The sequence below is a fragment of the Cryptococcus neoformans genome (assembly GCF_000091045.1).
Source record: "Cryptococcus neoformans var. neoformans JEC21 chromosome 13 sequence".
Taxonomy (NCBI): Eukaryota; Fungi; Basidiomycota; class Tremellomycetes; order Tremellales; family Cryptococcaceae; genus Cryptococcus; species Cryptococcus deneoformans.
The window spans coordinates 392,501-420,000 of record NC_006682.1 but is presented as its reverse complement, the minus strand read 5'-3'; the positions used below and the strand labels follow the sequence as shown (position 1 = coordinate 420,000).

General features: G+C 47.9%; 14 protein-coding genes across 14 annotated transcripts in view; 6 read left to right on the top strand and 8 right to left on the bottom strand.

Annotated features, from left to right (window-relative positions):
- Window positions 1-58, top strand: part of CNM01440 (alpha DNA polymerase, putative) — a 2,682-nt gene extending 2,624 nt beyond the window's left edge. Inside the window, exon 8 of the mRNA XM_024658301.1 lies at window positions 1-58. This exon is cut by the window's left edge and continues 155 nt beyond it. Coding sequence (XP_024513965.1) covers window positions 1-37 — 37 coding nt within the window. The 3' untranslated portion in view covers window positions 38-58.
- CNM01430 (dUTP diphosphatase, putative) lies at window positions 29-974 on the bottom strand. Its single transcript, XM_568442.2, has 5 exons — window positions 822-974; window positions 560-773; window positions 397-498; window positions 258-328; window positions 29-192 (listed from the first exon to the last, which is right to left on the bottom strand). Exons 1-5 carry the CDS (start codon window positions 834-836, stop codon window positions 64-66), a joined length of 531 nt encoding a protein of 176 aa, XP_568442.1. The 5' UTR covers window positions 837-974; the 3' UTR covers window positions 29-63.
- Window positions 975-1,112: 138 nt separating this feature from the next.
- CNM01420 (long-chain fatty acid transporter, putative) lies at window positions 1,113-2,650 on the top strand. Its single transcript, XM_024658300.1, has 5 exons — window positions 1,113-1,356; window positions 1,418-1,576; window positions 1,635-1,689; window positions 1,741-2,289; window positions 2,343-2,650. The coding sequence occupies exons 1-4, from the start codon at window positions 1,258-1,260 to the stop codon at window positions 1,758-1,760; spliced, it is 333 nt and encodes a 110-aa protein (XP_024514001.1). The 5' UTR covers window positions 1,113-1,257; the 3' UTR covers window positions 1,761-2,289; window positions 2,343-2,650.
- On the bottom strand, window positions 2,641-5,853 carry CNM01400 (conserved hypothetical protein). The gene is made up of 6 exons (XM_024658299.1): window positions 5,504-5,853; window positions 5,393-5,433; window positions 5,332-5,341; window positions 5,243-5,264; window positions 4,465-5,189; window positions 2,641-4,418 (listed from the first exon to the last, which is right to left on the bottom strand). The coding sequence occupies exons 1-5, from the start codon at window positions 5,823-5,825 to the stop codon at window positions 5,150-5,152; spliced, it is 435 nt and encodes a 144-aa protein (XP_024513929.1). The 5' UTR covers window positions 5,826-5,853; the 3' UTR covers window positions 2,641-4,418; window positions 4,465-5,149.
- On the top strand, window positions 2,660-4,310 carry CNM01410 (hypothetical protein). The gene is made up of 5 exons (XM_568350.1): window positions 2,660-2,883; window positions 2,948-3,018; window positions 3,093-3,146; window positions 3,211-3,311; window positions 3,366-4,310. The coding sequence occupies exons 1-5, from the start codon at window positions 2,737-2,739 to the stop codon at window positions 4,259-4,261; spliced, it is 1,269 nt and encodes a 422-aa protein (XP_568350.1). The 5' UTR covers window positions 2,660-2,736; the 3' UTR covers window positions 4,262-4,310.
- Window positions 5,854-7,519: 1,666 nt separating the features above from the next.
- CNM01390 (conserved hypothetical protein) lies at window positions 7,520-12,338 on the top strand. The gene is made up of 17 exons (XM_024658298.1): window positions 7,520-7,684; window positions 7,753-9,029; window positions 9,083-9,257; window positions 9,311-9,330; window positions 9,394-9,601; window positions 9,650-9,779; window positions 9,838-9,906; window positions 9,962-10,057; window positions 10,116-10,242; window positions 10,296-10,385; window positions 10,437-10,715; window positions 10,765-10,792; window positions 10,849-10,937; window positions 10,995-11,069; window positions 11,128-11,134; window positions 11,196-11,409; window positions 11,467-12,338. Exons 1-17 carry the CDS (start codon window positions 7,657-7,659, stop codon window positions 12,185-12,187), a joined length of 3,633 nt encoding a protein of 1,210 aa, XP_024514009.1. The 5' UTR covers window positions 7,520-7,656; the 3' UTR covers window positions 12,188-12,338.
- Window positions 12,339-12,987: 649 nt separating this feature from the next.
- CNM01380 (expressed protein) lies at window positions 12,988-14,916 on the bottom strand. The gene is made up of 2 exons (XM_568439.2): window positions 14,597-14,916; window positions 12,988-14,541 (listed from the first exon to the last, which is right to left on the bottom strand). The coding sequence occupies exons 1-2, from the start codon at window positions 14,798-14,800 to the stop codon at window positions 13,522-13,524; spliced, it is 1,224 nt and encodes a 407-aa protein (XP_568439.1). The 5' UTR covers window positions 14,801-14,916; the 3' UTR covers window positions 12,988-13,521.
- A 525-nt stretch (window positions 14,917-15,441) lies between these two features.
- CNM01370 (conserved hypothetical protein) lies at window positions 15,442-16,938 on the bottom strand. The gene is made up of 6 exons (XM_024658297.1): window positions 16,825-16,938; window positions 16,689-16,766; window positions 16,535-16,605; window positions 16,304-16,463; window positions 15,955-16,243; window positions 15,442-15,905 (listed from the first exon to the last, which is right to left on the bottom strand). The coding sequence occupies exons 1-6, from the start codon at window positions 16,883-16,885 to the stop codon at window positions 15,854-15,856; spliced, it is 711 nt and encodes a 236-aa protein (XP_024514003.1). The 5' UTR covers window positions 16,886-16,938; the 3' UTR covers window positions 15,442-15,853.
- Window positions 16,939-16,983: 45 nt separating this feature from the next.
- Window positions 16,984-21,586, bottom strand: CNM01360 (conserved hypothetical protein). The gene is made up of 12 exons (XM_024658296.1): window positions 20,921-21,586; window positions 20,766-20,868; window positions 20,617-20,714; window positions 19,816-20,569; window positions 19,696-19,770; window positions 19,602-19,647; window positions 18,729-19,547; window positions 18,391-18,674; window positions 18,269-18,336; window positions 17,718-18,220; window positions 17,503-17,621; window positions 16,984-17,373 (listed from the first exon to the last, which is right to left on the bottom strand). Exons 1-12 carry the CDS (start codon window positions 21,566-21,568, stop codon window positions 17,135-17,137), a joined length of 3,756 nt encoding a protein of 1,251 aa, XP_024513930.1. The 5' UTR covers window positions 21,569-21,586; the 3' UTR covers window positions 16,984-17,134.
- Window positions 21,587-21,767: 181 nt separating this feature from the next.
- Window positions 21,768-22,860, top strand: CNM01350 (hypothetical protein). Its single transcript, XM_024658295.1, has 3 exons — window positions 21,768-21,976; window positions 22,031-22,125; window positions 22,176-22,860. The coding sequence occupies exons 1-3, from the start codon at window positions 21,806-21,808 to the stop codon at window positions 22,837-22,839; spliced, it is 930 nt and encodes a 309-aa protein (XP_024513931.1). The 5' UTR covers window positions 21,768-21,805; the 3' UTR covers window positions 22,840-22,860.
- Window positions 22,833-24,168, bottom strand: CNM01340 (cytoplasm protein, putative). The gene is made up of 10 exons (XM_024658294.1): window positions 23,931-24,168; window positions 23,785-23,881; window positions 23,711-23,733; window positions 23,606-23,653; window positions 23,460-23,549; window positions 23,369-23,400; window positions 23,305-23,314; window positions 23,179-23,249; window positions 23,069-23,128; window positions 22,833-23,021 (listed from the first exon to the last, which is right to left on the bottom strand). Exons 1-10 carry the CDS (start codon window positions 24,102-24,104, stop codon window positions 22,883-22,885), a joined length of 744 nt encoding a protein of 247 aa, XP_024513933.1. The 5' UTR covers window positions 24,105-24,168; the 3' UTR covers window positions 22,833-22,882.
- Window positions 24,169-24,359: 191 nt separating this feature from the next.
- Window positions 24,360-25,443, bottom strand: CNM01330 (hypothetical protein). The gene is made up of 4 exons (XM_568275.2): window positions 25,026-25,443; window positions 24,768-24,965; window positions 24,568-24,710; window positions 24,360-24,498 (listed from the first exon to the last, which is right to left on the bottom strand). Exons 1-4 carry the CDS (start codon window positions 25,353-25,355, stop codon window positions 24,450-24,452), a joined length of 720 nt encoding a protein of 239 aa, XP_568275.1. The 5' UTR covers window positions 25,356-25,443; the 3' UTR covers window positions 24,360-24,449.
- A 178-nt stretch (window positions 25,444-25,621) lies between these two features.
- Window positions 25,622-27,178, bottom strand: CNM01320 (ribosomal large subunit biogenesis-related protein, putative). The gene is made up of 9 exons (XM_024658293.1): window positions 27,124-27,178; window positions 27,060-27,065; window positions 26,943-27,004; window positions 26,662-26,881; window positions 26,396-26,608; window positions 26,323-26,346; window positions 26,167-26,272; window positions 26,030-26,113; window positions 25,622-25,977 (listed from the first exon to the last, which is right to left on the bottom strand). Exons 1-9 carry the CDS (start codon window positions 27,124-27,126, stop codon window positions 25,913-25,915), a joined length of 783 nt encoding a protein of 260 aa, XP_024513994.1. The 5' UTR covers window positions 27,127-27,178; the 3' UTR covers window positions 25,622-25,912.
- A 112-nt stretch (window positions 27,179-27,290) lies between these two features.
- The window catches only part of CNM01310 (conserved hypothetical protein), a 1,508-nt gene continuing 1,298 nt past the window's right edge, over window positions 27,291-27,500 (top strand). Inside the window, exons 1-2 of the mRNA XM_568460.2 lie at window positions 27,291-27,392; window positions 27,453-27,500. The exon at window positions 27,453-27,500 is cut by the window's right edge and continues 307 nt beyond it. Of these exons, the coding sequence (XP_568460.1) occupies window positions 27,365-27,392; window positions 27,453-27,500 (76 nt within the window). The 5' untranslated portion in view covers window positions 27,291-27,364. The remainder of the gene's footprint in view (window positions 27,393-27,452) is intronic.

Here is a 27,500-nt window from a genome sequence, read left to right as displayed (position 1 = left end):
TTACGAAAGAGCACGATCAGAGATTTGGAAGATATGATACCATGCATTTGAGAATCATGTATTTTAAATCTCCTTCCTCTTGATAGTGGTTGTCTCTACAATCTCCTCCTCCACCTTTTGCTTCTTGGCAGCCGGACCAAAGCCACCAGTAGAGCCAAAACCTCCAGCGCCGCGGACGGTAGTTTCTAGTGACTGTGGATGGCGAATATCAGTGACAAATCTCAGTCGAGCAGTCAAGACTTCATCTAGTGACTTACCTCGACTTGTCTGAGCTTGGGAACCGAGATTCTTTCCAAAATCAGTTGGGCAATACGGTCTTTGGGGTTCACTGGATATTGTTACTGTCAGCAAAAATGTCACCACCGCGACTTATTGTTGCAGTCCATCAAGACTCACCTTCAAAGTCCACGTCTGAATGGTTGAATAGAAGCACCATTACAGGCCCTCGATAGTCAGAGTCAATAACACCAGCTCCGGTCTGAATGCCATGCTTAGAAGCTAGATGTCTCAATCAGCTCTGGCTCTTGTTACTTTACCTTTTACAACAAAAAATACTTACCAAGTCCGCTTCGGGGTGCGATACGACCATAATGTCCTTGAGGAACCGCGATAGAAAGCTGAAGGTCCACAAGAGCACGTCCACGGGCGGGGATAATCTTGTGTTCGGCAGCGTAAAGGTCCATACCAGCGGCGAAAACAGAACCGTGGGTTGGTAAAGTTGCCCGGTCAGACAGTAGTTTGACGTCCATTTCGGCGACAAATTTGGGGAGAAGCTGAGCGAATGTTAGATTGGACAGGATCCAGCTAAAAAAGGATCATACCTGCGATTGGTCCATTTTATATACTGATAGGTAGAGGAGTTGCAGTTTGTGCTGAGTGAACGAGGTGCGTGTTTTAATTATATGTATGTGCCGAAACAGCGAGTCTGAACGAAGCAATTTATTTACGCGTCTTGGCTTTTGACGCGTATCTAGGAACGGAAGGTCGGAAGCAAATTTACTAGGAAAGTGGTGACGGTTGGATATTTAACATCTTTATAGGCGTGTGCTATATCTGCTCACCCTTTTAGGCTTGCTGTACCTGAATGCCATAATATATTCCCCAGCGGTCGGGTGGATTGTTGCCGAGTGTCCTTGCGGACGCCCCACCACATTCGATCACATCCAACTCTTCTCTTCTCTTCCCTTTCCGACCTCTGCCTGAGATCCCTACTCCAGCGCCTACCCCTATCTGCATCTTCATCAACACATATTCACAATGGTCAACACCAAGGCTCAGTTCGATAAGGCCGTAGCCATCGTCAAGGGTCTCCCCGAGGACGGGCCCGTCAAGCCTACTCAGGATGACAAGCTCGCTGTGCGTCCTTGCGCTTTCTCACTACTCACCGCAGAGATCGTAACTTACATGTCCGTATAAGTTCTACGCCCACTTCAAGCAGGCTAACGAGGGTGACGTTTCCGGTCCTGCTCCTGGCATGTTCGACTTTGTCGGCAAGGCCAAGTACAACGCCTGGAAGAAGATTGCTGGCATGAGCAAGGAGGACGCTATGGCCAAGTACGTTGAGCTTTTGACTGAGGTATGTCGCCTGTCTTCATTGCATGGATTCAAAGAGAACAAATCTGACATTATTTCAGATGCTCAAGAAGTCCGATGACGAGGCCTCTAAGCAGTACCTCGCCGAGCTCGAGGGTAAGTTCATCCTGGCTTTTCCTCTATAAGCAATTTCTAATGTCTAACTAGCTGCTGGGGCCAGTGCTTAAATATGAGGACATTTCAGGTATTAGAAGTGCTATGCAGTGACCTCTAAACGTAATGTTTTTGAGCAGTGCTAAAGTACTTTGTCGAAGCATCTCGGTCTCGAGAATGGTTCTTCTGAATAATCGCCGATGAATTACTGAGGTTCGTACCAAAGCAACCTTCATTAAATTTGAAACGTATCAGATGAAACTTCCGTGGTATTGACACACCTCGACATCTACGTTAACATCATACACCATGGCCACAATTGGAGAAGAAGGTTGAATCATTAGTGTGGGGTTACTAAAAATGATCGTTAGAGACAGGCTACATGAACACGAGAATGGCAATTTAAACATTGTCTAATGCCATGACCTCGTTGACATTCACGCGCAAAACATGTATGGAGACTTGAAGAGGCTGTGGATAGTCACAAGCGTCTGGGCCGAGTCGCAAACATCACCATGAGGTGTTTCATTCTCCGACATGACTAAAGAAGCAGAACAAGAGCATTTCGAGGCACCGTTGAGTTGCAAGGACGATCTCATAGCAGTCAGTAACTGTTTCCTCATGGAATGCATGCCCCGAACTGACGTACGACGTAGAATTCGTAACGCGTTAGACCGTGAATGGATACTTCTCACGTCAGTTGTCTACATCATCAGATGACACAACATTGTATCGCAGTTAGCTGTGAAGCTGGTGCCAATCTGTTTAGCCAACAGTATCCGACTACGCTAAAGATCTTAATGATAATGTCAGCGTTAGATCAAAGGAACTTGCAAAAGGTGGCATGCGGTGACATACGTTCTTTTGATGAGGAGAAGAGACAGTTGGGGCGGCCATTGAGTGGATGATCAATTAAAACTTCTTCGGCTCTTTTGTAGTTTCTGAATACTGTGCATGAGAATGCTTCCCATCCCCTAGGGGAACCAAATACCATATCCATCATCAGAGCCCACAAACATCAACTTAACCGTAATCGAAGGACAACAAATTATGACATCTATCAAAACACCAAAGCTGTCTAAGCCTAGAATGGACCCAAAAGATTATACAATTCGCGTAGCCAATGATGACCAAGCTATAAAGCACGCCGAGGCATGCTATGAAGTCGTTTCTTGGAGACAAGGAATGACTTTTGAGGTAAGTACTTCCGTATATTAGGATGCCAGCTTCTGTAATTCACGCCTGATGAAACTTAATATAGGAATTCTGCCACATTGGGGAGAGAGAGAAAGCTGAAGCCGGATGGGCCCAGAATTATGGAGACATATGCTGGTAAGCTTTTTCTGCAGTGGATCGATAAGTATGGGGTATTGGGGATAGATGGCTGACCCGTTCATGGCAAATAGGGTGATCGTTCGACGAGACGACTATGATGGGGAAATCTATTCTTCTTTAGAGACGTAAGTTTAGGGCTTTGCTACAACCAACGAACACTACCTAATGTACTTCAATTGTTGGTTACAGTCACCGATCCAAATGCTTTGTCAAGGGCAAAGGTCAGGAAGATGTGAAAGCTGGTTGGTATTATGATATCACTGCGGTGGTAACGCCCATGAAATACCGAGGTGAGTAACCTACATTTACGCATCCCAAGACACCGAGCTCACTTGCTATGCCAGGTCAAGGATACGCAACCCACCTTCTTCGTCTTCTACATTACATTCTCACTTCACCCGTTTTCCCCTCCTCATCCTCCGATGTCCTCCCTCTATTTCCTTGTGCGGCATGGGGTGACCCGCCCCCAGCCATTCCTTCCGAACTGATTCCTTATATCCCTCGAGCCAATGGCGCCATACTCTGGTCAGACGTACCGGTAGAATTCTACGGTCACTGTACGATGGGCCTCGATGGGAAAGGATTTCAATCGAAAAAGGAATGGAATAATCGACTGGTGTGGAAGTTGCTACCAGTGGCTGAGACAAGCCTCGGAAAGTTGGAGAAGGAATGGGAGCCAATCTGGCAAGAAGATCTCGAGTCTTCAGTCTACGACATACTTTCCGCATCACATCGTCAGAAGCTTGAGAACACTGATACGAGCAATCACGCTGCGTTCATCCAGGATCCTGCTTCTCCAGGGACGCTTACCATGGTCCCTGTTTGGGGTTCATTCAGCCGTCAGCCAGCGTGGCGTACGAAACCAATCCCCTTTGGGTTCAGGCTCAGGCAGAAAAAAGGCAAAAAGCGTGAAGAAGTCATCGTTATGATCTCCTTGTTTAATCCTTGGGTAACCAACAAGCTTGCCATCACCTTTGTGCACAATGTGACACCAGTTCTTCTATCTACTATGTTAAGAATGCTGGATAAAGCTGTCAAAGATGCCGGTGCCCCATGGACAGAAGGAGAAATATGGGGGTTAGATCCGCAGAGTGACCTTGTGAAGGCTTGGGTTGCAGAGGAAGGTAGGGAGGCGAAAGTCGATATTAGACAGGGGCTGAAGAACCATGTGTTGGGGGTTCGATGGTATGACGACGAAGAGGTCCAAATTGGAGATACGCAGATGTGGTCATGGGTGTAATTTATCGTATCTTTCATTATAATTAGCCCCATCATGACACTACTCTGAATAAAAACGGTTTGGCTCCGAAAGAAAAGAAAATCCTGTGCGGGAGCCTGTCTCTGAAATAATGATAAGTCCTATCTCCCAACATTCCTTTGCTTCAATTGTCTTTCCTCTTGGTTCGTTAATTTGATATCAGTAAAAGGCGTTGATCGACTTACAGCTCTGACCTACACGAAGACAGCAAAATGGAAGATCTTCGCTTAATAATTATAGGGAGGCCTACGGCTTGATCACGTAGTAAGCACAAAATGCGGACCATCCAGTGATGCTCCGAGTCTATCTAGTTTCAAGAATACCGGTGTCGACGATATGGCTTGTGAATATGCGTTATTTGTAGATATGGAAGTACACGCCGATAACGCCGAGGTTTCCGTCCCAAAAAGATTCAGAGCATAATTAGTTGCAAGCTGCGAGAAGCGCCATATTGGTTTTCTGCTTGCAAGGAGATGGTACTAAGGTGCCCGCTGAACTAGGAACTCCTTAATTGCTCCGAAGCAAAGCTCAATCACAGCGAGGGCACGGTGTAACTTCGCCACAAGGATCCAACCAACGGTTTTCCGCAACCGCAACCTCTCAGTCACTATCGTTATTGACCCCAATACGAATTCAACAAGGCACATGTTCGAAACTTGAGGATGTCCAAGGACCCGGAAATGGCGACCCTGGCTCAAAAAAGCCAAGTAGTGGTTCTGTCGATTGTCGATTTGTCATAAAGAATGATAAGCCATTAACTGGGGGTTTTTGTCGAAAGGCATAGTAATCACTGCTGTCAATAACTTTTGGCAGCCCCTGTATATGCTATAGCCCATGCATCCGTCCCAAAACATCCCCATATGATACAGTCTAGTGGTGCGCGTCATGTGCTTGCTCGAAGCGAATACCGCTGCGATGTCCTTATTAGCCAAATCATTTTACCGAACTGATCCATACGCTTACCAGTAGCCGCAAACCTTGGGCCCTTGATGAGTCACAATTTGTCAGCGAGAGTTCCACATTTTCTCCATCTAGAGGTGTATTCGACATACCGGGCTTATCCTGTTTGGAACATTAGCGCTAGTCAGACAAAATCCAACGGCAAAGACTCACAAGATTGATAAAAATTTTGGGATGACCAAGAGCACCACCACCTACAAAAATAAGCTGTCAGTCCTTTGATCCCAATATCTACCACCCAGCAGCATCCGTCCATTGACTCACCACCATCACAAGCAGCCTTCCTTCCTTGAACGAGCCTCACAGGGTCCTCTGCAACCATTCCCATCGCGCTTGGCCTGTTGGGTTGATATTCCCAAGCAGTTTGTTCAAATCGCGCATTGTCGTACGCATGAGGCTTGGGATTCTGGTTTGTGGACCAGGTTGTAGGGACGTTTGGAGACTGTTGAAGGTAGCGGGGAGAAGAGGCGTCCGGTTGCTCCTTGGGAAGGGGGGCTGTGGAAGGAGTGGGAGGGGTGGCATAACTCCTGGCAAGGGAGACGGGTCTGGAGAGTCGAAGGACACGTGCTGATATGAAAAGAGACATTGTGTATAGTTGACGAGACGAGATGAGGTGTATAACGAAGGATGTATGGAGAGCGACGAAGATGGTGTTCGGCGATTTCAGGGCAAAATCACAGGTGTGGCACAAAGCAACCAATCGTCGAAGCGCATTTACAGCAATCCCATCCACCATCTTGTCTGGTTTCTCTACTTTTATACATGCATTCGATGCATATGTTCCGCATTCAACACCAAGACGGCCGTCTTCCCCTTATTTCACAGTCATTTTGCGATATTCCCCGGGAATGATGCTTTGGCATATTACTGTACTGAACGGATCAGCCAATTACATCGCGCTCGTGTCCTCTCGGCATTCAGTCATCTGCTGTTTTTTAGGTGAAGGGTGTTGAACTCCCATCCAACGAACTGAAAGTCTGCCTTTATTATTATTCTGCTTACCACGAGTTAATTAAATTATGAGAAAAGTCCTGTTTATGCTAGGACCTTTTCTTTGCGAATCGGATCGCCAATATCGTCAGTTGTTTAATTGTGCGTAATTTTCATCGGACAAGTCAATGTAATAGACAAAAACTGATTAACCTCAGACCCTCCCAGCCTACTCAAAAATGAAGCAAATCATTGCAGGTATTAGGCAGCCTACATATTTTGACCAAATGCCATTTATACAATCATCAAACCAATTCTCTCCCTGTAAGAGTTGCGCGAGCAGCACCACACTTCAGATTCGAGGGTGCAACATCCTACGCCAACCGTTGCAGAATGCCACAGTGGTAGCACATCCCAAGCCAGCCTTTCAACTCAGAGGATGAGGTTATTGTCACTATTGCGTCTGCTCGGCGCACCTCAACGCCGAATCACCCTTCGGTCCTCAGCTATTGCAGTGGAACGACGAATTCATGAAACAGATGGACGCTGATTAACTCATACACCTATATACATTTCCGCTAACCCCGTGTACCCACGCAAATACAAGCTGAATCATCCCATCGCCACAGCAGGCAATGTCGGATGCTACATATCCAGAGCTTTCCTAACCAAGCACTTCGAATTATTCAGACTTCTGAAGAGTTGCCAAGTCCTTCCCTATTACTGTCACTGGTGTTGACGTTGAAACATGGGAAACTGCCGCCAACAAAAAGACGCTGACAGGCGCGACCTGCCTGAAGCCGCAGCGCGTGGTCTAGCACTGTTGACACGAATACACTGGGAAACCCAGGGTACGTGGATGGTACGGATGGAACATTCGTCTCAGTAAAAATGGAGAACGGGTCTACAAGCTTCAACAAGCTCCTCTATAACATGAAGGGAAATTGCCATCATGGTCTGGCTGTTTGACTGCTAATCACTAGCGCTGTCGTTTAGTTGGTTACGCGACGAACGATGCATGTCTGTTATTAGCGAGCATTAGAAGCTGATTATACATACGACATGAGTTTCAAATATGTATATGTATGGGATGTAACATTTGGTGGGTCATGGTGTATCTTCTGCAGATGTGGTTGCAAGATTATTGGTACATCGAATGACGTCTCGACTCGGGATACAGTGCCAGGATAGCCAAAGCGCAGCAGGGATATTAGTTTACTTGCCATGTCAATAAAGGGAAGTAAGACCAGGACGATTTCAGGCACGGGTTGTGTCCGCCGGCCGGGGGGATTATATAACGTGCTATAATTAGAGAAGCTCGTCGGCTTCGGCGGTCATGCTGGAAGAAGTCCGAGTCACAAAGGTGCATGTCATAACATTTTGCTGTGCGGATCGCCGGGCTTCGAGCGCTGAGCCTGCTTCCCAGCGAAAGCATTATATACAACACCACAAACCCCCGCACCGTCACACGAATCCCCACCCACACCATGCCGGAAGAACCCAAGAAGAAGCGACGTAAGTCCTAATCCCAGATCCTAGATTAGATCTCCCTTCTCTAATCTTATCGTCATTCACAAACGCAGGCCAAAACGTCGCGTGTGACGCTTGTAAACACAGGCGAGTCAAGTGCGACCTTGCTCCTCTTCTCCAGTCAATCCATGCCCAATCAGCAGACCGGCCTGACAGTTCCATTGCCGGAGACACCAACTCATCGACCTCAGCAAATTCACCTTCTCCAGAGGATATACCTCTTGCAGATCTTGTCCGACAGAATCCTGAAGTGTGTTGTACTAATTGCAAGAACAAAGGGCTTAAGTGTACCACCAATCAGATCCTCAACCCTTCTAAACCGAAGAAAGGAGGGCGAAGGATTGATGAAGCCCGACAGAAATTTGGAGGTGATGGAGGAGAGACATCAGGAGGCGATGCAGAGCCTGTCGGAGAGCCTTCGCACACCCCTGCAGGTGGAACATCTGGAAGTGCCCCAATGTGGCCGGGTTTTAATCCATGGATTGCGGAGGATTTTATAATCGCAACTCCTTTACAGCCATCACCACTCGTCCAACCAGTTTCAGATGTTAACAATAGTCTGCCGCCAGAGATCCTCGAGTTGAATTGTGCAGCTTCTGTGCCCGATATGACCTCGCTGCTTGGGCTTGGTCCCAATTCATGGACGCCTTTTGATCCTCCCATACTGCCTACCGAAAGTCTCCCAACCAATACGGTCGGCCCAAATTCCATCACTGTACCCCCCTTCCTGCCTCCTTCGACGGCTCCTACTACACCTTTAATAAACCTCTCGCACCCCCCAGAGACTTCACTGGATGAGAAACAGGGATCTGCCCCCATATGGTGGTCGTTCTCAGATCATTCGAGAGAAATGATGGAACACGCTGAGCCCTCTGGAAGGACTCCTGTTACTAAATCTCCTGTTCCACCTCCTAATAAGTCTGGAAATGGACAGTTTCTCGGAAATGCCCCTCTGAACCACAAGGGCGCATCAGCCCCCCTTTTAGTCGACTCATATACCAGATCCATTGCGGAAAGTTTGTCTTCTGGTCAGTCGCCAGAATATCAACAGCTCGTTTCCGACTTCCTCTCCCTTCCCCCGCACGATAATGCACAAACTAAGAAACGATCTCGTGGAGTATCACCTTCATCCAGCTCAGCTCCTAGCGAGAAGGTCCTAGTCCGTCGGAAAGATCCTTGGCAGCTCTATACCGAAGAAGAGGATTGGAGGATTGTGCGTTGGGGGAAGAAGGAGGCGGTTCAGGAAAAGCTGGCTGACAGGGCGTTGGGAATGGAGCTCAGTCGGCACCTGGTCAAGACCTTTTTCCAAGCTGTTCATTTTTCATACCCAGTCAGTGATATCTATATGATTCATGGATTAGTGAAGCTAACCTTACTAACTAGGCCATCTTACCGGAATCATTCTACCTCGAATGGATGCGAGCAGGACAGAGGTCGGATCGAATGACACCGGCCCAAGAAGTATTGTGTTCAGCGATTGAAGCATGGGGAGCAAGATATTCTGATTCACCTGTTGTGCTTGGATTATCACCAGAAAAGGCCGAAACGGCCCCGAAAGGTGAGCATCCATATCATTACCATAGGACCAGCTCGCTAACGAGTGATCTAAAGTCATTCAGGCTAATGGTACTGTGAGTCCATGCCATCCATGACATTGGTTATACCAGTGAATGGCTAATAGTCATAATGTGCAGTTCGTCCCCGGTACACAAGCTCGCGCTCACTGGGGTAGGGCTCGTCTTGCTGCCTGCAAAGCTTTGCTCGAACGCACGAAACGGCTCATAGATACTAATGGCATCCTACGCAAGCCCAGCATCACCGGTGTCCAAGCGCTGACGTTATATATACAACTCATGCTTATGACAGATGATACGGTAGATGCACCAACACATTACATGGAGGGTAAGTCCTCATGGGTTATTATGAAGTGTTGACTTCATTTGCTTCCAGGACACATGATACACAACGCAATCACGCAGCAGATGCAAGTTCTTGGTCTCATGTGGGGTTCGAATCAGCCTATCATCACGGACAGCGATGAGTTACCAATGTCTCTAATCCAGCTCAAAATGAAACAGAGGCAAGTAGCGGACGACTTTTGTGTCCGTTATGAACGTCGTAACTGATCAGCATATTAGGCGTCTATTCTGGGCTCATCTTATTGGAGATGCTTTCTGGGCCGCTGCATCGGGGAACGAACCAAGGGTGTGAGCTTTTTTGCTTGTTGAGCCAATCCTATGATACAATTAATAACAAGAGTAGACCCAAGGCAGACATGGACGCCGCCGGAAATTGGCTACTCAGCGTTACAAATCTCTTACCAATATCTTCTTTCAACGCGCTCTCTTTCTGTCTTTCGTTCGTCTATTTATATCATTCTTTTAGAATATGCCATTCCTGACAAGCCCATTTCCAGGTGTTATTATCGCATTACCCTCATTGGAAGAGATATTGCGACGTCACTCTCGATACCTAGCAAAATAAAGGGTGCTGTTGATGTAGTCGAATTTTGTAATCATGTACAAAGAATCTGGAGGGACATCGTGAGTCCGATATTATGAAGCTGCAGTAGTATAACTAATACTCTGCTCTTTAGGACGCTTTTGATAAAGATATGAACCCACAAGTTACCCGTGTTCTGAGTTCTTGCCCTAATAATGACATTTTGGCTTTCTCTCCTCTCAACGTAAGTTTTGAGACGCAAATACTTTTGGGCTCATAATGATTTCTATTATAGTATTTCTCTAATCTTCGTCTTTCCTCCCCGTTCCTTCTACTCCTCATTCATCAGCTCATTCGCGAGCAATTGGAGTTCCGTAAGACGCTTTCTTCCGCCTACATTGCCGCCAGCCAAGATCATCCGGATCCCTACAAAACTTTAAATGACGAGTCAAGAGACGAGGCGCGCGGAGTCTGGACTACGGCGCAAAGTCATGTACAAATATTGGAGGATCTGAGCTCGCAGAGCATAGATATAATGCTAAGGAGTTGTAGAGCACAAGTCGGAATGTTCAAGGTGTGTCATCTTTCGCTCTTCGGGAGCCATTTTCTCACGCATTCCTTAGGCTTTGATGCCTACCGGAACCATCCAAAGTAAGTTTTCAGAAGGGTGTGTACGGCTATTGAACACGAAATGACGAATTTTACAGCCGCGATGCTACTCCTACGTGAGCTCATTGCCACCGCACAATTTTTAGCGGAAGTCCCGACCAACGAACAAGGCTATCCAGATGATACTGTATGTGACTACGCATTTATACGATTAATTTGAGCAGTGCGGCTGATCATAAATTAGCCGGGAGGATATGACTGGACTTGGGAGAAAAAACAGGAGGAAATGAATTGCTGCATAGAAGCACTTTATCAAGTTGTGAGTGACCACCATGTATATGACTGACGTGTATAACTGACCCTCGCGTTCATCACAGGGATGGGGTGAGCGCTCATAGAACTGGACAGTTCCAATACTAAAGGGCTAACGTATACTTTTACATAGCTTGGGCAGATGTTGCAGACGTACTGGATAAGATCATGGTCACTATGGAACGCCTCACACCTACTCCCGCCCAGCTGGCAGCCTACAAAGAGCGCGTAGCCTCTAGACCTCCTTCTCAAACCCCAAAGATGACTGAAGCGGCAAGGAGGAGAGAACAAGAAAAGAAGGATGATGAAGCAGCGTTAAAAGCTGTCTTGTCGCATTGGCCTCCTGTGTGAGCTAGATTGTAGTAACTTTTACCAGGTCCTGTAGAAACTGACATAAAATCCAGATCTGTCCCGGAACTCATCGAGAACGCCATAGCAACTGGAGAGCTAGATCTCCAAAATGATCAATCGGTTATGCGACTCACCTTTTTCCATAGCCGCTTGGTCGAGGAGATGGATAGTCTCGCGGGAAGTGGCGAATCCCATCATAGCAGTCCTTCGAGCTTTGCAAGTCCCGAGGTAGCCTCAGAAAGCGGGTCAAGCGCCCAAGGTGGTTTCGGTCAAGACAGTACACAGAATTTGAGGTCCACCAACTCGTCATCGACCAATCCTTCGACAGCAAAGGTTCTCAATGACCTTTTCCCCCACACCTGGGATCGAGAATTCCTCTCAGACTTCAATAGCAGTGGGCGATGCCCTGATAATGAGCAATTGTACTCTGTTCGTACTTGGTTTAATAACGGTAAACCCGAAGATGGGGAACGCAATGGGCAATCTCCAAAGCCCACAGGTGAAAATAGTATAAGAGGAGTAGGGCATCGGGGTATGGAACCAAAGACGTCCTTGACGGACTTAATGACGCCTCTTGATCGCGCGGAAAATAAAGCGGGTCTTGTTGTTCCCGATATATCAATAGAAAGTCAAACTGAGAACTTATCAAAGGAGAGTTCTACTTCGAAGGATGCAGACGAAGCACAAGATGGGCTGCAGGAATTCTTCGATGAATGGGGCAAGGACATGGGGCTAGAGATAACCAGCGGGTGGATGGATTATAGGGGGAGATAAAGATCACTAACTCTGGGTTATCGCTGGAGAATAATCGCTTACTGCAGAAATCTGGCAGACGCAGGTATATAATTGTTGTATCATTTTATTATTTATAACAGGAGTGCATGAGATATATATTATACACGTTATCTACCGACTCAAACATGAAAGTCCTATGCACATAATTTTGGCTCCAGCAAAAAGCATTATACATCAAAATTGTCACAAGTACTCAATCCAAAGGCGAGATCATCCCCTTGAACATACGATAATTAAGCCTTTCTATCGTCATCCACTTCGCTGACAGCCCCACTAGTGGAAGCATTCCGATTCAACTCAACAGTCCTCTCGACATCTATTTCTTCTCTATTCTCACTACACCCAAGGGCGTGATCTAAGGAACTTGTAAAGAGGTCGAGCTGCCCATAGGGTGAAAGAGTAAGGGTTAGTAGGAAGAAGTAGGCTCACCTCATATCTATGGGTACCGTAGTCGCTACGTATGTACCTCTCGAAAGGCGCAAGCCAAATACCGGATCCTGGAGGAGTCGATCTGTTTTAGCGCTGGCTAAACGTCTCACTCACCGTATCCGTTGAGCCACTGAGTCAGAGCTGGAAGGAGACAGATGGCCCTTTCATTTGGCGCACTGGTGGACCTTCCCCTCAAGCCCTACATAGCATGCCCTCGCGCGAAATTCAAATAATCACCACGTAGCAGCGATACCAATGTAAACCCTCTCATTACCAGGGCTGATTTAAAAAAAATTGGAACTTCCTTGATTCGGATATGCCCTATTGACGATCGAGCAACAGTGAAGAATCAAGTATATACATTTCACTTCAATCTATCTAGGTGAATGTTGATACAAAAAAAGCATCGCTACGCGAACCGACAGCATTGAACTACTCTCGCCCCTTGCAGTTCCCCGTCCCTTCAGCACTCTCTCGACACCCTCCTGAAAACCCTCACTTGGAAACACATTATCGATACAGCTTCGTTCCCCACTCACGTGATCACGGCTCAAACCTTTCGGGAGCGGGTGAAAATTACGGAGAAATAGGGGTCGGCGAGCTGCGGTAATAGTGGTTCCCTAGAATGGGCCACGGAAAATGAGGATTGAAACACCAAAGGAAGTCGGAATTGGTCGGTTTGATGGCAGGACGAATGTCGTGGCCGATGGTCGACAGCTATATGTATGTAAATTTGGTGTGTACGTAGAAAAGTGTTATTTTGTTTCTTCTTCAAGCCATAATACCCCTCTCAACGTTCAACCATTCCATCCCTTTCAGCTCTTCCTCTCTGTCACCGGCCTTCTCCTCCTTCTGCCCTCCCTCAAGATCCTCAATCAACGCCTTCATCGCCTCATCCCAACTCTCGACCGCTGCCTGCATTTCCTCCCTTCCAAGCATCCCTTCCACGCCATGTTCAGGGACTGATTGGATTGTTGAGGGTGAGATATCCAGCCCTTGTGTCTCGCCAAGGCGATGATTAACCTCGCTACCTGCGCCATCCGCTTCTCGTCCTTCGCCAACGCCAACGCCAAAGAGTGCATCGAATAATTCCCCCTCGCCCGCTGCAGGGCCACACCAAGCCTCCCTTTGATAAGAGGTGCTGATGTAGTCGCCACTACTGCTGAGTGGCAAGCGACGGAGTTCGATACATTTCGGGAAGACGCCAGCTCCGGTTGAGAGGTCTGGGCAAGGTGTGGAAGCTGAGAAGCCGAGGTGGTGGAGACAGTAGAGTTACGGGCAGGAAGGCCAGGCGAAAGGGTAGAAGAAAGACCAGCAGGCAGAATGGATGTCGCCGAGAGCGTTGACGACCAATCAAGAGACGATTGCGCAGGTAATGATGCAAACTGGTTGACTGGGGTTCGTTGAGATGTAGAAGGGACAGGCGGGCTGAAATTGGCAATGGCCACGACCTGCTTAACGAGGTTCTCCAGCAATGTTACTCTTTGCCTCAGGTTTGCGTTCTCCGTCTTGATTGCCATTAGGTCGTCATTCGAGGTCAACACCACAGCAGGCGATGCGAGTGTGAGAGGTGAAGGCTCGATGATGGGCTTGACGTCTACATCTACGCTCGATGGAGGAGGCGCGACGTTCGACAAGCTTACACCACTGCTGACAACTTCTGCTGGGATACCAAGGTCGTTGGCGAAGGACAATACGTCGTGCTCTGTGGAAGCTTCTCGCGCAGGAGGCTGTGCGGCGGGCTCGGGCGTAGCCGCAGTCGGAACCGGATCCGTCGACGTTGGTGGCTCTCCTTTCAGAGAGCGATTTTCTGCCTCCAACTCGACTACGCGCTTCTCTAGCCATGCAACATGGGCTTTGCGGGCGTTACGCGATCTTTGAGCTGATTCGCGATTACGGATGGTCTACATTAGGAGAGTTAAAACGCGTCCCATCGATTGACAAAGGAAGAATACTCACTCTAGCTTCTTTGCGGGCCAGCTTTGCACGAGTTTCTTCATCCAGCTCTTCATCACTTGCGGCTACCTCGTCCTCATCCTTGGATGATGAACTAGATTGACGAGGACGCTTGACAGGTTGTGATGATGAAGGAGAAGGGGCAGAGCGTTTGGAAGTAGAAGGAATAGGGGAGAGTAAGGAAGGGGAAGCGACAGCGGTAGCCATTGCGAGAGTGGAAATAGGTGCGATGACGTGGCGGGGTACTAATGTTACAACAAGAAAAAGAAAGGGAAATGGGAAAAGAAGGCGTGTACGTATAATAAAGAATGTGGAAGTCAGGTGGCAAACTCAACATTGATGTGCTGGCACAGCAAAAACGTCCTTGTCGACGTGGAAGCCCGCGGAATCAAATAGAAGGATCGGCAAAGGGTACGCACTGAGATCGGGACAGGTGAGGGGGTGCTCACGCATCGATTTTTTTTAATCGATTTTTAGAAAAATCGGCGATTTAGCTGTTGTAACACGCTCAAGCGGAGTCCCACGTAACGTTATAGATTGTACTGCGTGGGGGAAGCTCTTCTGTCCCCAGGAAAGACGCGACGAGACCCAAGGAGTTTCAATTCATGGCATCAGACAAAAATCGATATAAATCGTAGAAAATCGATGCCAGCAGGAGATCGACTTTTCCTGTTGATGTTTCATAATTAACCTTATTTATAAAGAAAAATTGATGGTTAAATAACCTCAAAAATCGACGGGGCGATTTTCAAAAGCTTACTTAACAATCGATTTTATTAACCTTTAATTACAGTAAATGGGCAGGGGAAAATCTAAAAAGCAGAGGAACCGATATGCAACTACTAACTAATCTGTTCTGGCTATCAGAGACTAAATTCTTACCCATTCCTTACAATCTTCAATTTCCAATAATTAAGATCGATCCAGCTGTTGCGAAATATACCTTGCCTCCTCTTCCACTTGAATGAACAAGTTATCAGTGGTATACTTGGGCGTCCAGCCCATGACCTTCAGCCTGTTCCCTTGGATGTTCGCCCTACAAACGAAAGAGTCCGCCAGAGCCCTGGGTGCCAAAAATGTCACGTCGGTGATGACCGAGGTGAAGCATGCTCATGCCGATCTTCTTTTACGTATACACTAGACGAAAGCAAGGCTCTTGTTGCTCACTGATGCAAAATGTAGCATACCGAACGATGGAAGCAGTAATTCAGATGATCCCACTGATAACCCTAGATAAATTTGATGTACGTATGATGATAATTAGTTGGGAAATATGATAGTAACCTCGTCCCCTTCAGTGTCAAGATTGATGCTAGATGCTCTGTCAGCTCATGTACGAAAGAGAAGGCGTGTATGCTTACTCTGAAAGGTTCTCAACGATCAAATGCGCACCTAATCCCTCCAAAGCTGACCTTTTGTGACTGGTGCAAACCGCAACCACTCGTGCGCCACTCGCAACTCCTGCTTTCACTCCTGATGGGGCATCCTCAAAGACGATACAGTCTGTTGGCTTCAATCCAAGGGCTGCAGCACCCATGATGTATGGCTCGGGGTGGGGCTTGCCTTGTGAAACCTCATCTGCGGTGATAAGATGAGAAGTCCTGGGGAGAGAAAGAGTGGTGATGGCATTGGTGGCATACGCATTGGTCGCTGAAATAAGTGATCGATCAGTGGTTCGTTAGGACGGAAGAAGTTGATAAACAAACGTACCAGAAGTGACAATAGCCCATCTCGCAGCATCCTTAGAGGCTGCATTGAGGGCTAGTAAGAGCTTCTCAACCCCGGGGAGTAAAGTAATTCCACCTTTACCAATCGACGCAAGCCGTTGGGCCTCTTTGAGTACGTCGGTCTCAAACTTCTCAGTGGCTGTCTAATATGTGACACCATCCCATCAGCAGTCTCGATGACGGTCGGACCCAGTGTCACTGGTAGGATACGTACCTCAAGCTCCACCGGATCAGTGATGTTGAGCCAGTGGCGCAGCAGTTCTCTGGTCCTGATACCGTGAGAACCTGTCAGGGAACGGATCAGCTCGTCATGCGGATCAAGACAACGGCTCAGCCATCAATCGCTCAGGATAGGCGTTCGCACGTACTCTTGAACACCTCTGTAAGATCGACGGGGTACACTTCCGCCCACTTATGCCATACAGACTCGCATATCGTTGTCGAGCCTGCCATGCAAGGTCAGATATTGGAAAACCCAAGAAGTATTACAAGTAAACTGTTCACTGATCAAAGTACCGTCGAGATCGAAGAGGATACCTCTTGCCTTGATGGTAATTGGGGCCATCTTATGTATTAGAAACGAGCAAGATATAGGAGATGGGGGGGGCTAGTTTGTTAATTCAATTTTTTTGAATTGAAGAAGGGTGCATCAAGGAGCTGGGTGGTTTTAAAAGGCTTGATTGACATGTCAGCCTCTTGAATCTCATTTGATCTCCACCTTCCACAAATTTCATTCGGATCTAGAAGACCTCCTTTCGGCTCTGTTCTTAAAGGAAGGGGTGTCCTGGAAACCACAAAGTACATCATGCCTTGCTTAATACGGTTTCAAAGCTTGTCGTTCGCTCAGGAACCGTAATTCGTCTTCTGCAAGCTCCTCGTCCTCGGGCAACACAATCGCACGTTCGCTTTCTTCTTTTTCTTCCGTCGACCAGAACAGTTCAAATGGTATTCGCAGCCGAAGACCACGCTCGACCATGAGTTCGGCCCATTCTTTCAGCTCACGTGTCGAAAAGTGCGATCTCAGCGGGAGGGAAAATGGCAAAAGATAGAGAGCTGCAGTAATCAATCAGCGATCCTGCACATATTTTTTACGTTGGATAGCGTCTTGATGGGATTAATGATGGAGCGGGTTGTCGACTATGATGATGATTTTGTACAAGTGCAGGAACGACAGCAACCTACCTTTACATCCACCCAGCGTAGACACTGCACGATAGCAGAGCTGCTTAGCCGTCTGATGCCGCCCCATAAGCGCTTCAAACTCGATGTAGAGCATCCAGAGCGCCGCAGAGTATCTTCCACTGTGAGGTTAGCACGCAAAATTTAATGATGAAAAATCATCCATCAGCGGCGCTCGGACACTAGTGTGACACTAGCTTTCGTGGGCATAAACTTACCTTGTCGAGTTGATGCCTTTATCCAGCGCCATCCTTACCCTCTCAGCACCTCCGCCGCCATCATCCCAGAATGTCCTATGTGCTGAAACAGCCTCAGCCCACACCGCCCACAGATGACCCATGACGCCCTTCATCACCCCTCCATCTTTGTGTTCATTGGTGATCTCGGCAATTAACCGTTGTACTCTGCCGTAGACCCTGTTTCCTAGCTCGCCATACATGTACAGAGACAGGAAGGACGTGTTATTCGGGAACGAGGACAGAGCGTATTCCAAAACTTCTCGGGTAAGAGCCGGTGGTGTGGAATGCCTGGTGGTGTGATGATAAAGGATCTTGGTCAGCAGCTGAAGGGATTCTTCAGATTCAGCGCTAGAAGGTGCATAGGTTTGGGATGATTGTAGTAGGAAGTCACGCGCAGAGTCAATACCGTCTAAGAGGTAGTTGAAGAGGGAGATGAGGAGAAGGTGACTAGGTGATAACGGTGTTGAAACTGAGTTGTAGTACTTGATGCAAGTTAGTATTATGCCGTATGGGGAGACCGGCTTGCTCACTTGTCTTGACTTGAGTACGTTGATAGGTGATGGTGTTGTTGGGATATATGTCGGGTTAATGTGTTCCGCTGCAAGAGTAAAGTGAGCGAAGCGAGGCTACAGTGCGAGTTGCCGCTACTCACCTAATCCCTCACTGCCAGTCCCAGCGGCCATGATCAATACTTCCAGACACCTCTCGCGCTCGTTGGCTTCGAACTCGACCTCCGCCCATCCAGCCCAAAGGTCCATCTCATCTTCCGAGCGCGGTCTGTCTCCACGTTCTTGACTAGCAGCTTGAAGTGCCGTGGCATATACGGTACGAGCGGCAGAGACGTTGCCACGCTGACGCTCTATGCGTGCATAGCCATCCCACAGCAATAGATTTGATCGTTCTGACGCGAGGACTGCTTTAGCAGCTTTGACAGCGCTATATCGATTATTAGTTTTTTTGTCATTGGCAATAATAGGACTTATGGCTCACCCCTTAGGAGAAACGGCGGCCTCCAACGCGAATGACGCCAGAGTGAAGGATGGATCTGGCACTAATGGCCTCAATAGTTCAAATACGCTCCTGACCAGCTCGACGTCGATCGCTTGCAAATCCAAAGCTTCCACGTCCCTGAACCATACCCCCTTCCTTCCAAACATCGTCTCCCGATCTTGAGCCCAGCATTTGACCGGACACCCAAAAGGGTCATCCATTCCCCTCATCCTCTCGGGTTCCATAGGCTCTCCACCAACGGTCTGCCATGCAATCCTCTTGGTACCCTGCTTGAGTGGCCAAAAAGCTTGCCTTGCGGACCGATTCTCGACCAAATCCCAGCGTAAGTGGGGATCGGCATTTGCAGGCGAAGCACTAGGGACGTCTGGCGGGGTAAATGGAAGGCCGAGAAATGTGAGGAATGCGTAGATCAATTGAAGACGCACTTCCGGCGTGAAAATCGGGAAGAGGAACGGCGATACATCGGAAAAGACGATGACATGGAAAGGATCATCTTCAGTAGCAGGATCCAAATCTCGTACCCGGCCAGGAAGGGCGTAAGCTTTCTCAGCAGACATTTCAGCCTCGAGCCAACGCTCAAAGGGGTCGAAAGAAATGTGAGCGAAAGAAGGAGCAGGACGAGAAGGAGGGGGAGGAGTACCAGGTGGTGTATTCCGCCAGCCTACGGAGCCAGGTTCTCCGATACGTGGGGCTTCGGTGTCCCAGAAAGTCTCAAATTCGCCGATGACGGCTTGATACCATGCTGCGAGCTGGTCTGCGGGAGGAGTATATCGTAGATGATCGGGTTTGAAAAATGTTCTGAAGGAAGACGTTAACACAAATCATATATCTTTTAGAGGATCTGAAATTTACATTTCCATGAGAGCTTGGAAAGCGGACAATGCACGTTCACCGTGGCCTGCGGCCGGGTTAGTTTTTTACGTGTTTGATCAGAGGTATTACATACCTGACTGCTTCAAAAAAAGACATGCTCGTAGGAATAAGTACACCATATTCTCTTCCCGTGCTTGCAAATTGCCACCTACGTTTTATCAGCTAAAGTTTCTTCTGAGACGAAGTCGCTTACCGTTCCCAGCTTTATCCTTCAACTTGTCGATGCACTCCAGGTAAACATCCACAACCTCGTCAATACTCTCTCCCTTGCCCTTCTCTCCGTCTCCTCGCCCAAACCCTTGACCCTCTCGCCATTCAATATAACCAAGCCATAGTTCCATCATACCCTCTTCAAGCCCTCGTATCTTTCCACTTTGCTCGCCCAACTCCCTCAAGACATTCTTCCATCTCGACGTGACCTTGTCAGCTGACCAGACGGTCTCTGCTGCTCGGAGGTATGCAAGATGTAAGCGCTCGGAATACGCGTTCTCTGGTGTTGCTTTAAGGGCTCGAGAGAGAATTGAAAGGGTGATTTCAGCCTGGGCTTTGGTTGTGGGCAACTTCGCGGGGTCGGCCACGCCTGGTGCTCGCTCCGCATTTGGAGAGAGTTTCAGGTGTAGTCTGGAGTACTCTATCCACCGTTCCGCATCTGAAGGGTAATCGCGCAGATGTTGCTCCATCCAGGATGTACGTTTCCGAACTTCTTGCTCCATGGTTGTGAAATCGCCAATGATAGAATGCAAAACAGAAAGCTGATCGCCTTTATCTTCCTCGACAGAGTGTGCGATACTGCGATATTTGGGAACATCAGACTCCTCTTGCCGGGTACGAACCTCAAAGGCAAGAAAATTGGCGCGAGAGTCTATTTCACCGTGCGGAGACGGTCGGAGAAGGATACGCTCGAGATGGCTGATTGCGGACTTGGTTTGTTTGTTGTACCGTGGAACCTATGTCTCATTAGATAAAGCTCAATTGACAGTAAGGTATTACTCACGTATGGCCGTCCTTTTGGCGCAACTTCGATACCCTTTTCAGTCCGATCTCTGGAATAAACTATGCGAAGACCTTCATTGTAACCAATGATACGATTCCCTGCAATTCTCATCAGTCTATATGGCAGTGCTAAATGGCAAAAGTACTTACCTCCGTCACGGTGATACTTGGGAGCTGAGAAGGATGAGCTGCTCCCGTAGCGCAAGATATCCCTGTCTCCTGCAATATCCACAAAAAACGTGCTGGAAGAATTCTGCATGGAGTTGTCAGTCATGCCCTGGTATAATTTGAATAGGCGGACTCACTGGGTCGTCGAAATCTTCATATCGCTTCTTCTTGCTTGTCTTTCCCAGTGTCTCATACCAAGGTACTCCATCGTCTTCCTTGACCCACCCATCTTCCTTCTTAGGTGGTTTTTCAACAGCTAATGTAGGTTGCGGGATCCTCACGTCGCCACGAATAAGTGCCTCAGCCTGTTTCCGTTCATGCTCTCGTCGCTCCTCCTTGTATCTCGTCTCTGCTGAGTGATCCCTTTCATCCTTACGCTTCTTTTTCTCACGACGTCGGCGTCCTTCATCTTCCTCTCTATCTCTTCTTCGTTCCCTACGGTCACCCTCATGCTCTCGCTCCCCGCTTTGTCGTGCTTCGCGGTCTTTCTCTTTCTGTCTTTCATCTCGAACCGTCACTTCATCTCTTTCCTTCCTCTTACGGCTATCTCTATCTCTCTCCTTCTCCCTCATCCTCTCCCTATCCTTTTTTTGTCTTCTTTGACCGTCATCGTCAGGTGCCCGTCCTTTTGACCGAGATCGAGACTGTCGCTTTCTAGCCTCAGGTTCCAGTTCCGGAAACGAAGAGAAGCTCGGTACAGGATTTTGCGACGGACCTGCCTCCGCTTTTTTCAGTTGAGAAGCTGGGAGGTCTGGGAATGATGAGAAAGAAGGCGGTGAAGCCATCTCACAGATAGATAGGATGTATACAATGACAAGCGACCTCATGTATCGTTTATCGCCGGCTTCATACGTAGTAGGGGTGCCAGCCTCCACTTCAAACGGAATCAAATGTAGCAGCCACCATTCTTTCACCTGTTCCGTCACTGCAGCGACTACGTATGAAAGAATGTGGAACACCATCAACTATGCATCTTTCTTCTTCCATTACACTTGAAATCAATTCCAAAATCTTGACAACTAATGTCCAGTAGCGACATGTCCATAACTCCCTTGTCCCCCTCTCGGCCCGTCGAAAACGGTGCGCAACACCCAATCCAGTCCATCCAACTCAGCTTTTCATCAGGGCCAGGAGGAGCTTGGGACGATAGAGAATTGGTCAATGCTGCCAATTCGGCTATGAAGGAGTTTCATGTACGTCTATTTCGACGAGTAATCAACTGGGAGATAAGCCGACGATGTCCGTAGGTACATCATCCAGGGCCCGGTAGCTGGCTCGACAAGGCGACAGCGGCTATGGCTTTAGGACGGCCATTGCCTGGAGCCAACGATTATGGGTCCGCGTAAGTTATCTGCAGATCTTTTGAGAAATAATTTCTGAAACATATATCAGATGGTACACCGCCTCTGCTCCAGCTGTGCCCGTGGAGGAGACCTCTTCAGCTGCTCCCCCCAAGAAGAAACGCAAAACCGTCAAGAAGCCCGACGCTGTCAACCCTTATGATCCCATCAATACGACCTATGCTTTAAACGATAATGGGGCTGGCCCATCCGCCCCTTCTTTGATAAATAGAAATGGTCGGGCAAGCCCGACTTATCAGCCGCCGTCCCCAGGTGGGCCAAATGCTGTTGAACAAGCGCAGGTTGAGGCAGACGAACAAGCGGCAGAGGATGCGGAATGGGGAGATGTCGAGGAGAATTGGGATGAGGAAGATGAGGAAGAAGAGGATTGGGAGGTGGAGGATTATACCTACCCTAGACAAGCAGGACCGGTCCAACCGCAACCTGCTCCTGCCGCTCCAGCTTATGGCGTCTACCCTGCAGCTGGTGTTTCGAGAGACGAAGCGCTTGGACATGCTATGACGGCACAGTACTGGGCAGGGTATTGGATGGGCATTGCACAAACAAAAGAAGCCGAAGAGGAGAAGAAGAGCAGACGGAAAGCGCAAAGGCCAGATAAGGCCGCGGTTGGGGAGGAACAGGAGAAACAGCCATCAAACGTGATCGTTACAAAGCATCAGTATAGTTTCAATATGCTCAATGGGTTAAAGCGTTAGTGGGACATGCATATGATTGAATGCTTCGAAAGTCAGGAGAAAGCTACCCAAGCACTCGACCGAGACTGTTTCTGACTAGGCCGCCAACCATCTGGCCACCAAGGCCACCAAGATCGAAGCCAAAAACGTTTCCGCTGACAACTCGGTTGGCCCATCGTTTCTGAGCGTCACGATCGGCATATCTGAGAGGTGTGAGAAAAATAGTATAGGGACCGTGAGAGGCACATACGTGAATCCCAACAGATTGGACAAGTTAAACACGAGAGCTAGTACCACAATGGGCAAGAATCTTGGCCACGTCAGATTGTGCTCTAGAAAGCTGAAACATGATAGACTCACGAAACATTGAACTTGAGAAGGGATACGATTAAGAGTGCTAACCATCCTAAAGGATACGCATAGAGGGCGATCTATAATGGCGTCGTCAGTTCAATCGTTGCCTTCCGCACAAATCGCTACACTCACCCAGAACATCCTAGCGGCCAGTAATCAGTAACCGATCGATCAGTACAGCAGAGGGAGAACTCACTTGGCATCAATAGGATTGGCCGGCCGAGAAGGCTATTGTATTTCAGTCAGTTCATACTTCATACTATGTCAGCCTTCGTGAGAGTACTTACGTCCCTCGACTCAAACACCCAAGAACTTTCACCTTCCTCATCTACTTCGTTCCAATATCTCAACCCGACTAAAGTTCTCCCCGCGACATTCTTTCATGAAATGGGCAGTCAGAGGAATTTCTCACATGGAGCATTCATATACTCACTCGTGTATTCCAAAAATCGAGAGAAAGGAGTATCACGACAACCACGATCTATGTTACTCATCAGCTTCAACATCCTATTATTCCAGATGCTGCATAACTACTGACGCTCAGCACATAGTTATCTGTAACTATGTCAGACTGTCAGTCTCCACCCTTCTCGGATATGTATACCCACTCACATAATCCGCATAGAACATAAACAGCGATAGCTGCACTCCGGAATAAATACAGGAATGCCAAAGCCATAGGATGGCTTGATTGCTTCAAGATACCCCTCTTTATCCCTCGTTAGCTTATTCATCATATTGAGTACCAGAACACCTACGATACCGCCCTCTTCGGCATTCCCGACACCAGATGCTTGTGTTCCCGGGACAAGAACCACCGGCGTTTGGGCGGGTCGAGGTGAGGATGATGTGCCAATGTTACCCCGAGGGATGGACGGGGCCTCTTCATCTGGTTCAATGGTCCCCGAGAGGAGTGGCGCGTTGGCTGACATATTTGTGACTTATGTAGAGGGAGCTGAGATGGTAGGTAATGTTGAAGTAATGTAATTAATCCAAGTCAATTGATGCAACGGTTGCGGTCGCCGTTCGGGCTGACGCGCGATAAGTGCCGCTGTTGACGCGCCCGTGGTCAGTTTAGTAGTAATATAAAAAGTGGAGACTATAGTGCGATGGGTGCATTCTGCGTGAGCAATAGGAAAGCGAGTAGACGGGTATATGTGCATCCTATGCAATCGTTTAAAAGAGTATCTTGACATCAATGCCATGCATGTGAATTACAGGAATTTACAACAATCGTCAAAAACGGCTCCAGCTCCAATGGCGGCACCTCAGATCTATTACAATCCTTTCAAAGCCCTGATGCCACTAGCAATCTCCTTGCATTTGCTGCGCAAAAGTTCAGCAAGACTGGGATGCTGCTGAAAGCCCTTCTCAAGTGAAAATAGCATGACGTACGATCGTAACTTCTCGGTCTGTTTCCGTCTCTCCTCAAGCTCCTTCTCCATGAGCAACACCAGCGTAGCTTCGCTTTGGGCACTTCTCAACTGGTTAGAGGCTACCATCATGTTTGCGCTTAAGTTGGTCAAATGTTGAATGTACTAGCGTGTTCTGTTGAGCAGGCCTCTCAGGAACAGAAAAGAGGAATATGCACGTACTTGGTCACCCTCACTCGCCCACCCAGCAGCTGCCAGCTCATTAGGAGTTCTCGCAGTCATAGTAAGTGTATCCAAAAGCAACAGCAGAGTATGCAAGAAGGAGTGCAATAAAGGAGGAAGGGATTCTTGGGGCTCGACCGCAGGGTCTATGAAAGGCGGTAGACCAATCGACTGAGCCGTAGGAATGATTGGCTCGGTCTTCAGGATGGATATCAGGACTGTCTAATTACCACATAGTACAAAGATAGTTATACTCACAGTGTACATGGTACCAAAGCACATCCATCTGCCGTCCTCATTGACCCAATCTGCTCTAGGCTTTTCCAGTTTTCCTTCCAGCTCGAGCTTTTCATTTTGTTCTTCTTCTGTCAAATCTTGTATCCTAATATCCACGCTCATGTCCCTGTCATCTGACTTCTTCTCTTTGCCTTTGGTTTTGCCCTTCTCGTCGTTAACAAATAGAGATTTCCCCGTTAATGTTTCATATCGCTCGATTGCCTCGTCCGTGAAAGCTTGGAAATACGGTGGAGGTGGAGGAAAAAGAGTGTTGGTTATGGGTAAGGCAGCTTCTTGAGGGAGGCTGCTCATTTTTTGTGTTATTATTCGGCGAAAATATCTATACTGTCCAAGGAGGATCGATTCAGTGGTTAGTTATTGTTCCAAGCATTGCTTGTTCTTCGCCGTCAACAGCAGCAGTCAAGAAGCAAATAAAGATGTATCGGCCGCGGCCGGCATTTCATTGCGTCATCACTTTTATCTTCTCTTTCCATTGGTTCGTTGAATATCTATGTTTGGCCGATCTGACAAGCCCTGTATCATATGCAATGCGAAGAACAAACCTATGATACAGATTAGGCAAATTTAATGCATTTCAGAGAGGACGTTGGGCAATCTTGGCTATTCCATCGGCCATCCATGGGCATTGTCATAACCCATTCAGGCGACGCTCGCATATTTCCGTTCTTGCAGGAGTGACTGTCAGGATCAATCAACAAAGTAAGAAAACCACCCTCATGGTGTACTCAAGCAACGCTTCACACCATACCGCCATCGAGCTATAGTGCAAAGAGATCACATTGCAAATATGAAAAAGTAAAAGTACAGGATTACAGAAATTCACCGCCACTGATTTATCTAAAATAAATTTACACTAAGAGAACAGAGTTGATGCAGCCGTCGTTCTCTGGGTTGTTTGTGATCTGAGCATACTCTATAGAACGACGTTAGGTAATGAAAGTCCTGAAATAAAGAAAAGCACGTACTGGACCAGACGACCTTACCACCGGTAGTAACCATACCCAATTCACTAACGTTGACTTCAAGGATAGTACCCTTAGTAAGGACACCTGCAAAAACCTTAGTCAGTGTAATCCCCAGAGGCAGTACTTTGAGGACCTACCAAGAGAGGTGTAAAGCGGTGATTGGGGGTTCTTCTTGACACCAAGAATAGGTAATTGGAAGGTGGTCTTGAGCTCGGGGTGAGTAACATTCGCCTTGGTCATACGCTGAGACATCATTAGCGCTTATCCACGATATGATTGTGAGAGTGACATACCAAACCCATAGGTCGGATGAATCGCTATTGTCCTGTCAGCGTCATGGTAAATGGACTGAAGCAGAAAACTCACCTCGAGCTTAACAGGCTTTCTAGTGAAACCTTCACCAACAAACGTGGCCTTGTTGACCATGCGTTTCCAACTCTTAGATTTGCTCTTTCCGGTCTTGATGACCTTGAACATTTCTTCTTCAGCGATACCCCTGACCTTGGGAAGAGGCACAGAGTATTTGGCGGCTCGGTCCTTTCTTCTGTCCTTGACAGCTGATGAAAGGGCTTTGGCATCCTACCGTCTGGTCAGCCTCTCTTCCCCCACTACGATTTACGAGAGTATCCCACTTTCTGTCCGTCACGATCCAAAAGATAGGCTGGCAAAGCACCCTCCTTGACAGCACCGTCATCCTTTTGCTTAACATTCCTCTCGTCGTGCGCCTTAAGCGTTTTCTTCATCTGAACCTTCTCAGCATGTCGTCGAGCGTGGTGAAGCTTGGCCTTGTGGCCGAAGATCTTCTGGGCATCGGCAGAGGCCTTGTGGGCTTCACGGGCGGTACGCTTTCGCCTGTATTAATGTTAGTGATGGTTCAAAAGCCAGCCAGAGTGCTCTTATGGCAATGACGCACTTCTTCTCCTCGTAATCCAATCGTCGACCGTGTCGTTTACGGTGCTCTTCCATATACTCATTCTGCCATAATCATCAGCATAGATAGGGAAGTGATTGAATAAAGAGGTATACGGACCTGCGGCTGTGGGCAAAAAAGAAATTTGTCAGCATTGGCTTTCTCTCCATCCATATTCACTCACCATGATGTAGACTTGTACTGTTTGGATATATGATGGAAGTAGTAGTAATAGCAGCAAAAACGCAATGAGAAGAACCAGCAAAGTGATAGTTAAGACTTGAGAGAAGCTCGGATGGCGACTTGCAAAATTTCTGATTCCGCGCGTCCAGTCCTTTCTCCACTGTCCGTAATTTTTCTGAAATAGCGCCTCGACAGCCCGTACAAAGCCAGTCAGCCCACCTTTAAGCGTAAAGTAAACCACAATGGGTCTCTCAGAGCGTAAAGTGAAGCGTAAGTTTCCTTGGATCGTAAAACTACATGCCGAACCTATATTCACAAGTGCACTCTTAGAACGTATCGGCCTTGACCCCCGTAACCTGTCATGGTCTGACGACAAGA

Coding starts and splice junctions, on each gene's coding strand:
- CNM01430 (XM_568442.2), bottom strand. Junction 499..559: donor CGCACCCCGAAGCGGACTTG/GTAAGTATTTTT, acceptor TGAGACATCTAG/CTTCTAAGCATGGCATTCAG. Junction 329..396: donor TTCAGACGTGGACTTTGAAG/GTGAGTCTTGAT, acceptor AACAATATCCAG/TGAACCCCAAAGACCGTATT.
- CNM01420 (XM_024658300.1), top strand. CDS start 1,258: ATGGTCAACACCAAGGCTCAGTTCGATAAGGCCGTAGCCATCGTCAAG. Junction 1,357..1,417: donor CTCAGGATGACAAGCTCGCT/GTGCGTCCTTGC, acceptor TGTCCGTATAAG/TTCTACGCCCACTTCAAGCA. Junction 1,690..1,740: donor GTACCTCGCCGAGCTCGAGG/GTAAGTTCATCC, acceptor ATGTCTAACTAG/CTGCTGGGGCCAGTGCTTAA.
- CNM01410 (XM_568350.1), top strand. CDS start 2,737: ATGACATCTATCAAAACACCAAAGCTGTCTAAGCCTAGAATGGACCCA. Junction 3,019..3,092: donor AATTATGGAGACATATGCTG/GTAAGCTTTTTC, acceptor CATGGCAAATAG/GGTGATCGTTCGACGAGACG. Junction 3,312..3,365: donor AACGCCCATGAAATACCGAG/GTGAGTAACCTA, acceptor TTGCTATGCCAG/GTCAAGGATACGCAACCCAC.
- CNM01400 (XM_024658299.1), bottom strand. CDS start 5,825: ATGTCTCTTTTCATATCAGCACGTGTCCTTCGACTCTCCAGACCCGTC. Junction 5,434..5,503: donor GAAGGCTGCTTGTGATGGTG/GTGAGTCAATGG, acceptor TTATTTTTGTAG/GTGGTGGTGCTCTTGGTCAT. Junction 5,190..5,242: donor CCCAAGGTTTGCGGCTACTG/GTAAGCGTATGG, acceptor AGGACATCGCAG/CGGTATTCGCTTCGAGCAAG.
- CNM01390 (XM_024658298.1), top strand. CDS start 7,657: ATGCCGGAAGAACCCAAGAAGAAGCGAC. Junction 9,331..9,393: donor TCATTCAGGCTAATGGTACT/GTGAGTCCATGC, acceptor CATAATGTGCAG/TTCGTCCCCGGTACACAAGC. Junction 9,907..9,961: donor TCGGGGAACGAACCAAGGGT/GTGAGCTTTTTT, acceptor TAACAAGAGTAG/ACCCAAGGCAGACATGGACG.
- CNM01380 (XM_568439.2), bottom strand. CDS start 14,800: ATGGCTACCGCTGTCGCTTCCCCTTCCTTACTCTCCCCTATTCCTTCT. Junction 14,542..14,596: donor TGGCCCGCAAAGAAGCTAGA/GTGAGTATTCTT, acceptor CTCCTAATGTAG/ACCATCCGTAATCGCGAATC.
- CNM01370 (XM_024658297.1), bottom strand. CDS start 16,885: ATGGCCCCAATTACCATCAAGGCAAGAGGTATCCTCTTCGATCTCGAC. Junction 16,767..16,824: donor TCTCGACGGTACTTTGATCA/GTGAACAGTTTA, acceptor CTTGCATGGCAG/GCTCGACAACGATATGCGAG. Junction 15,906..15,954: donor ATCGTTGAGAACCTTTCAGA/GTAAGCATACAC, acceptor CAGAGCATCTAG/CATCAATCTTGACACTGAAG.
- CNM01360 (XM_024658296.1), bottom strand. CDS start 21,568: ATGGCTTCACCGCCTTCTTTCTCATCATTCCCAGACCTCCCAGCTTCT. Junction 19,771..19,815: donor GAAGGATAAAGCTGGGAACG/GTAAGCGACTTC, acceptor GATAAAACGTAG/GTGGCAATTTGCAAGCACGG. Junction 17,622..17,717: donor AAAGGCATCAACTCGACAAG/GTAAGTTTATGC, acceptor CTAACCTCACAG/TGGAAGATACTCTGCGGCGC.
- CNM01350 (XM_024658295.1), top strand. CDS start 21,806: ATGTCCAGTAGCGACATGTCCATAACTCCCTTGTCCCCCTCTCGGCCC. Junction 21,977..22,030: donor CGGCTATGAAGGAGTTTCAT/GTACGTCTATTT, acceptor CGATGTCCGTAG/GTACATCATCCAGGGCCCGG. Junction 22,126..22,175: donor GCCAACGATTATGGGTCCGC/GTAAGTTATCTG, acceptor AACATATATCAG/ATGGTACACCGCCTCTGCTC.
- CNM01340 (XM_024658294.1), bottom strand. CDS start 24,104: ATGTCAGCCAACGCGCCACTCCTCTCGGGGACCATTGAACCAGATGAA. Junction 23,654..23,710: donor CAGATAACTATGTGCTGAGC/GTCAGTAGTTAT, acceptor TGAGTAACATAG/ATCGTGGTTGTCGTGATACT. Junction 23,022..23,068: donor TCCAATCTGTTGGGATTCAC/GTATGTGCCTCT, acceptor CACACCTCTCAG/ATATGCCGATCGTGACGCTC.
- CNM01330 (XM_568275.2), bottom strand. CDS start 25,355: ATGAGCAGCCTCCCTCAAGAAGCTGCCTTACCCATAACCAACACTCTT. Junction 24,966..25,025: donor GCTTTGGTACCATGTACACT/GTGAGTATAACT, acceptor TCCATCCTGAAG/ACCGAGCCAATCATTCCTAC. Junction 24,711..24,767: donor GGGCGAGTGAGGGTGACCAA/GTACGTGCATAT, acceptor AGAACACGCTAG/TACATTCAACATTTGACCAA.
- CNM01320 (XM_024658293.1), bottom strand. Junction 26,609..26,661: donor TGGATCGTGACGGACAGAAA/GTGGGATACTCT, acceptor ACCAGACGGTAG/GATGCCAAAGCCCTTTCATC. Junction 26,273..26,322: donor TCATCCGACCTATGGGTTTG/GTATGTCACTCT, acceptor ATGATGTCTCAG/CGTATGACCAAGGCGAATGT.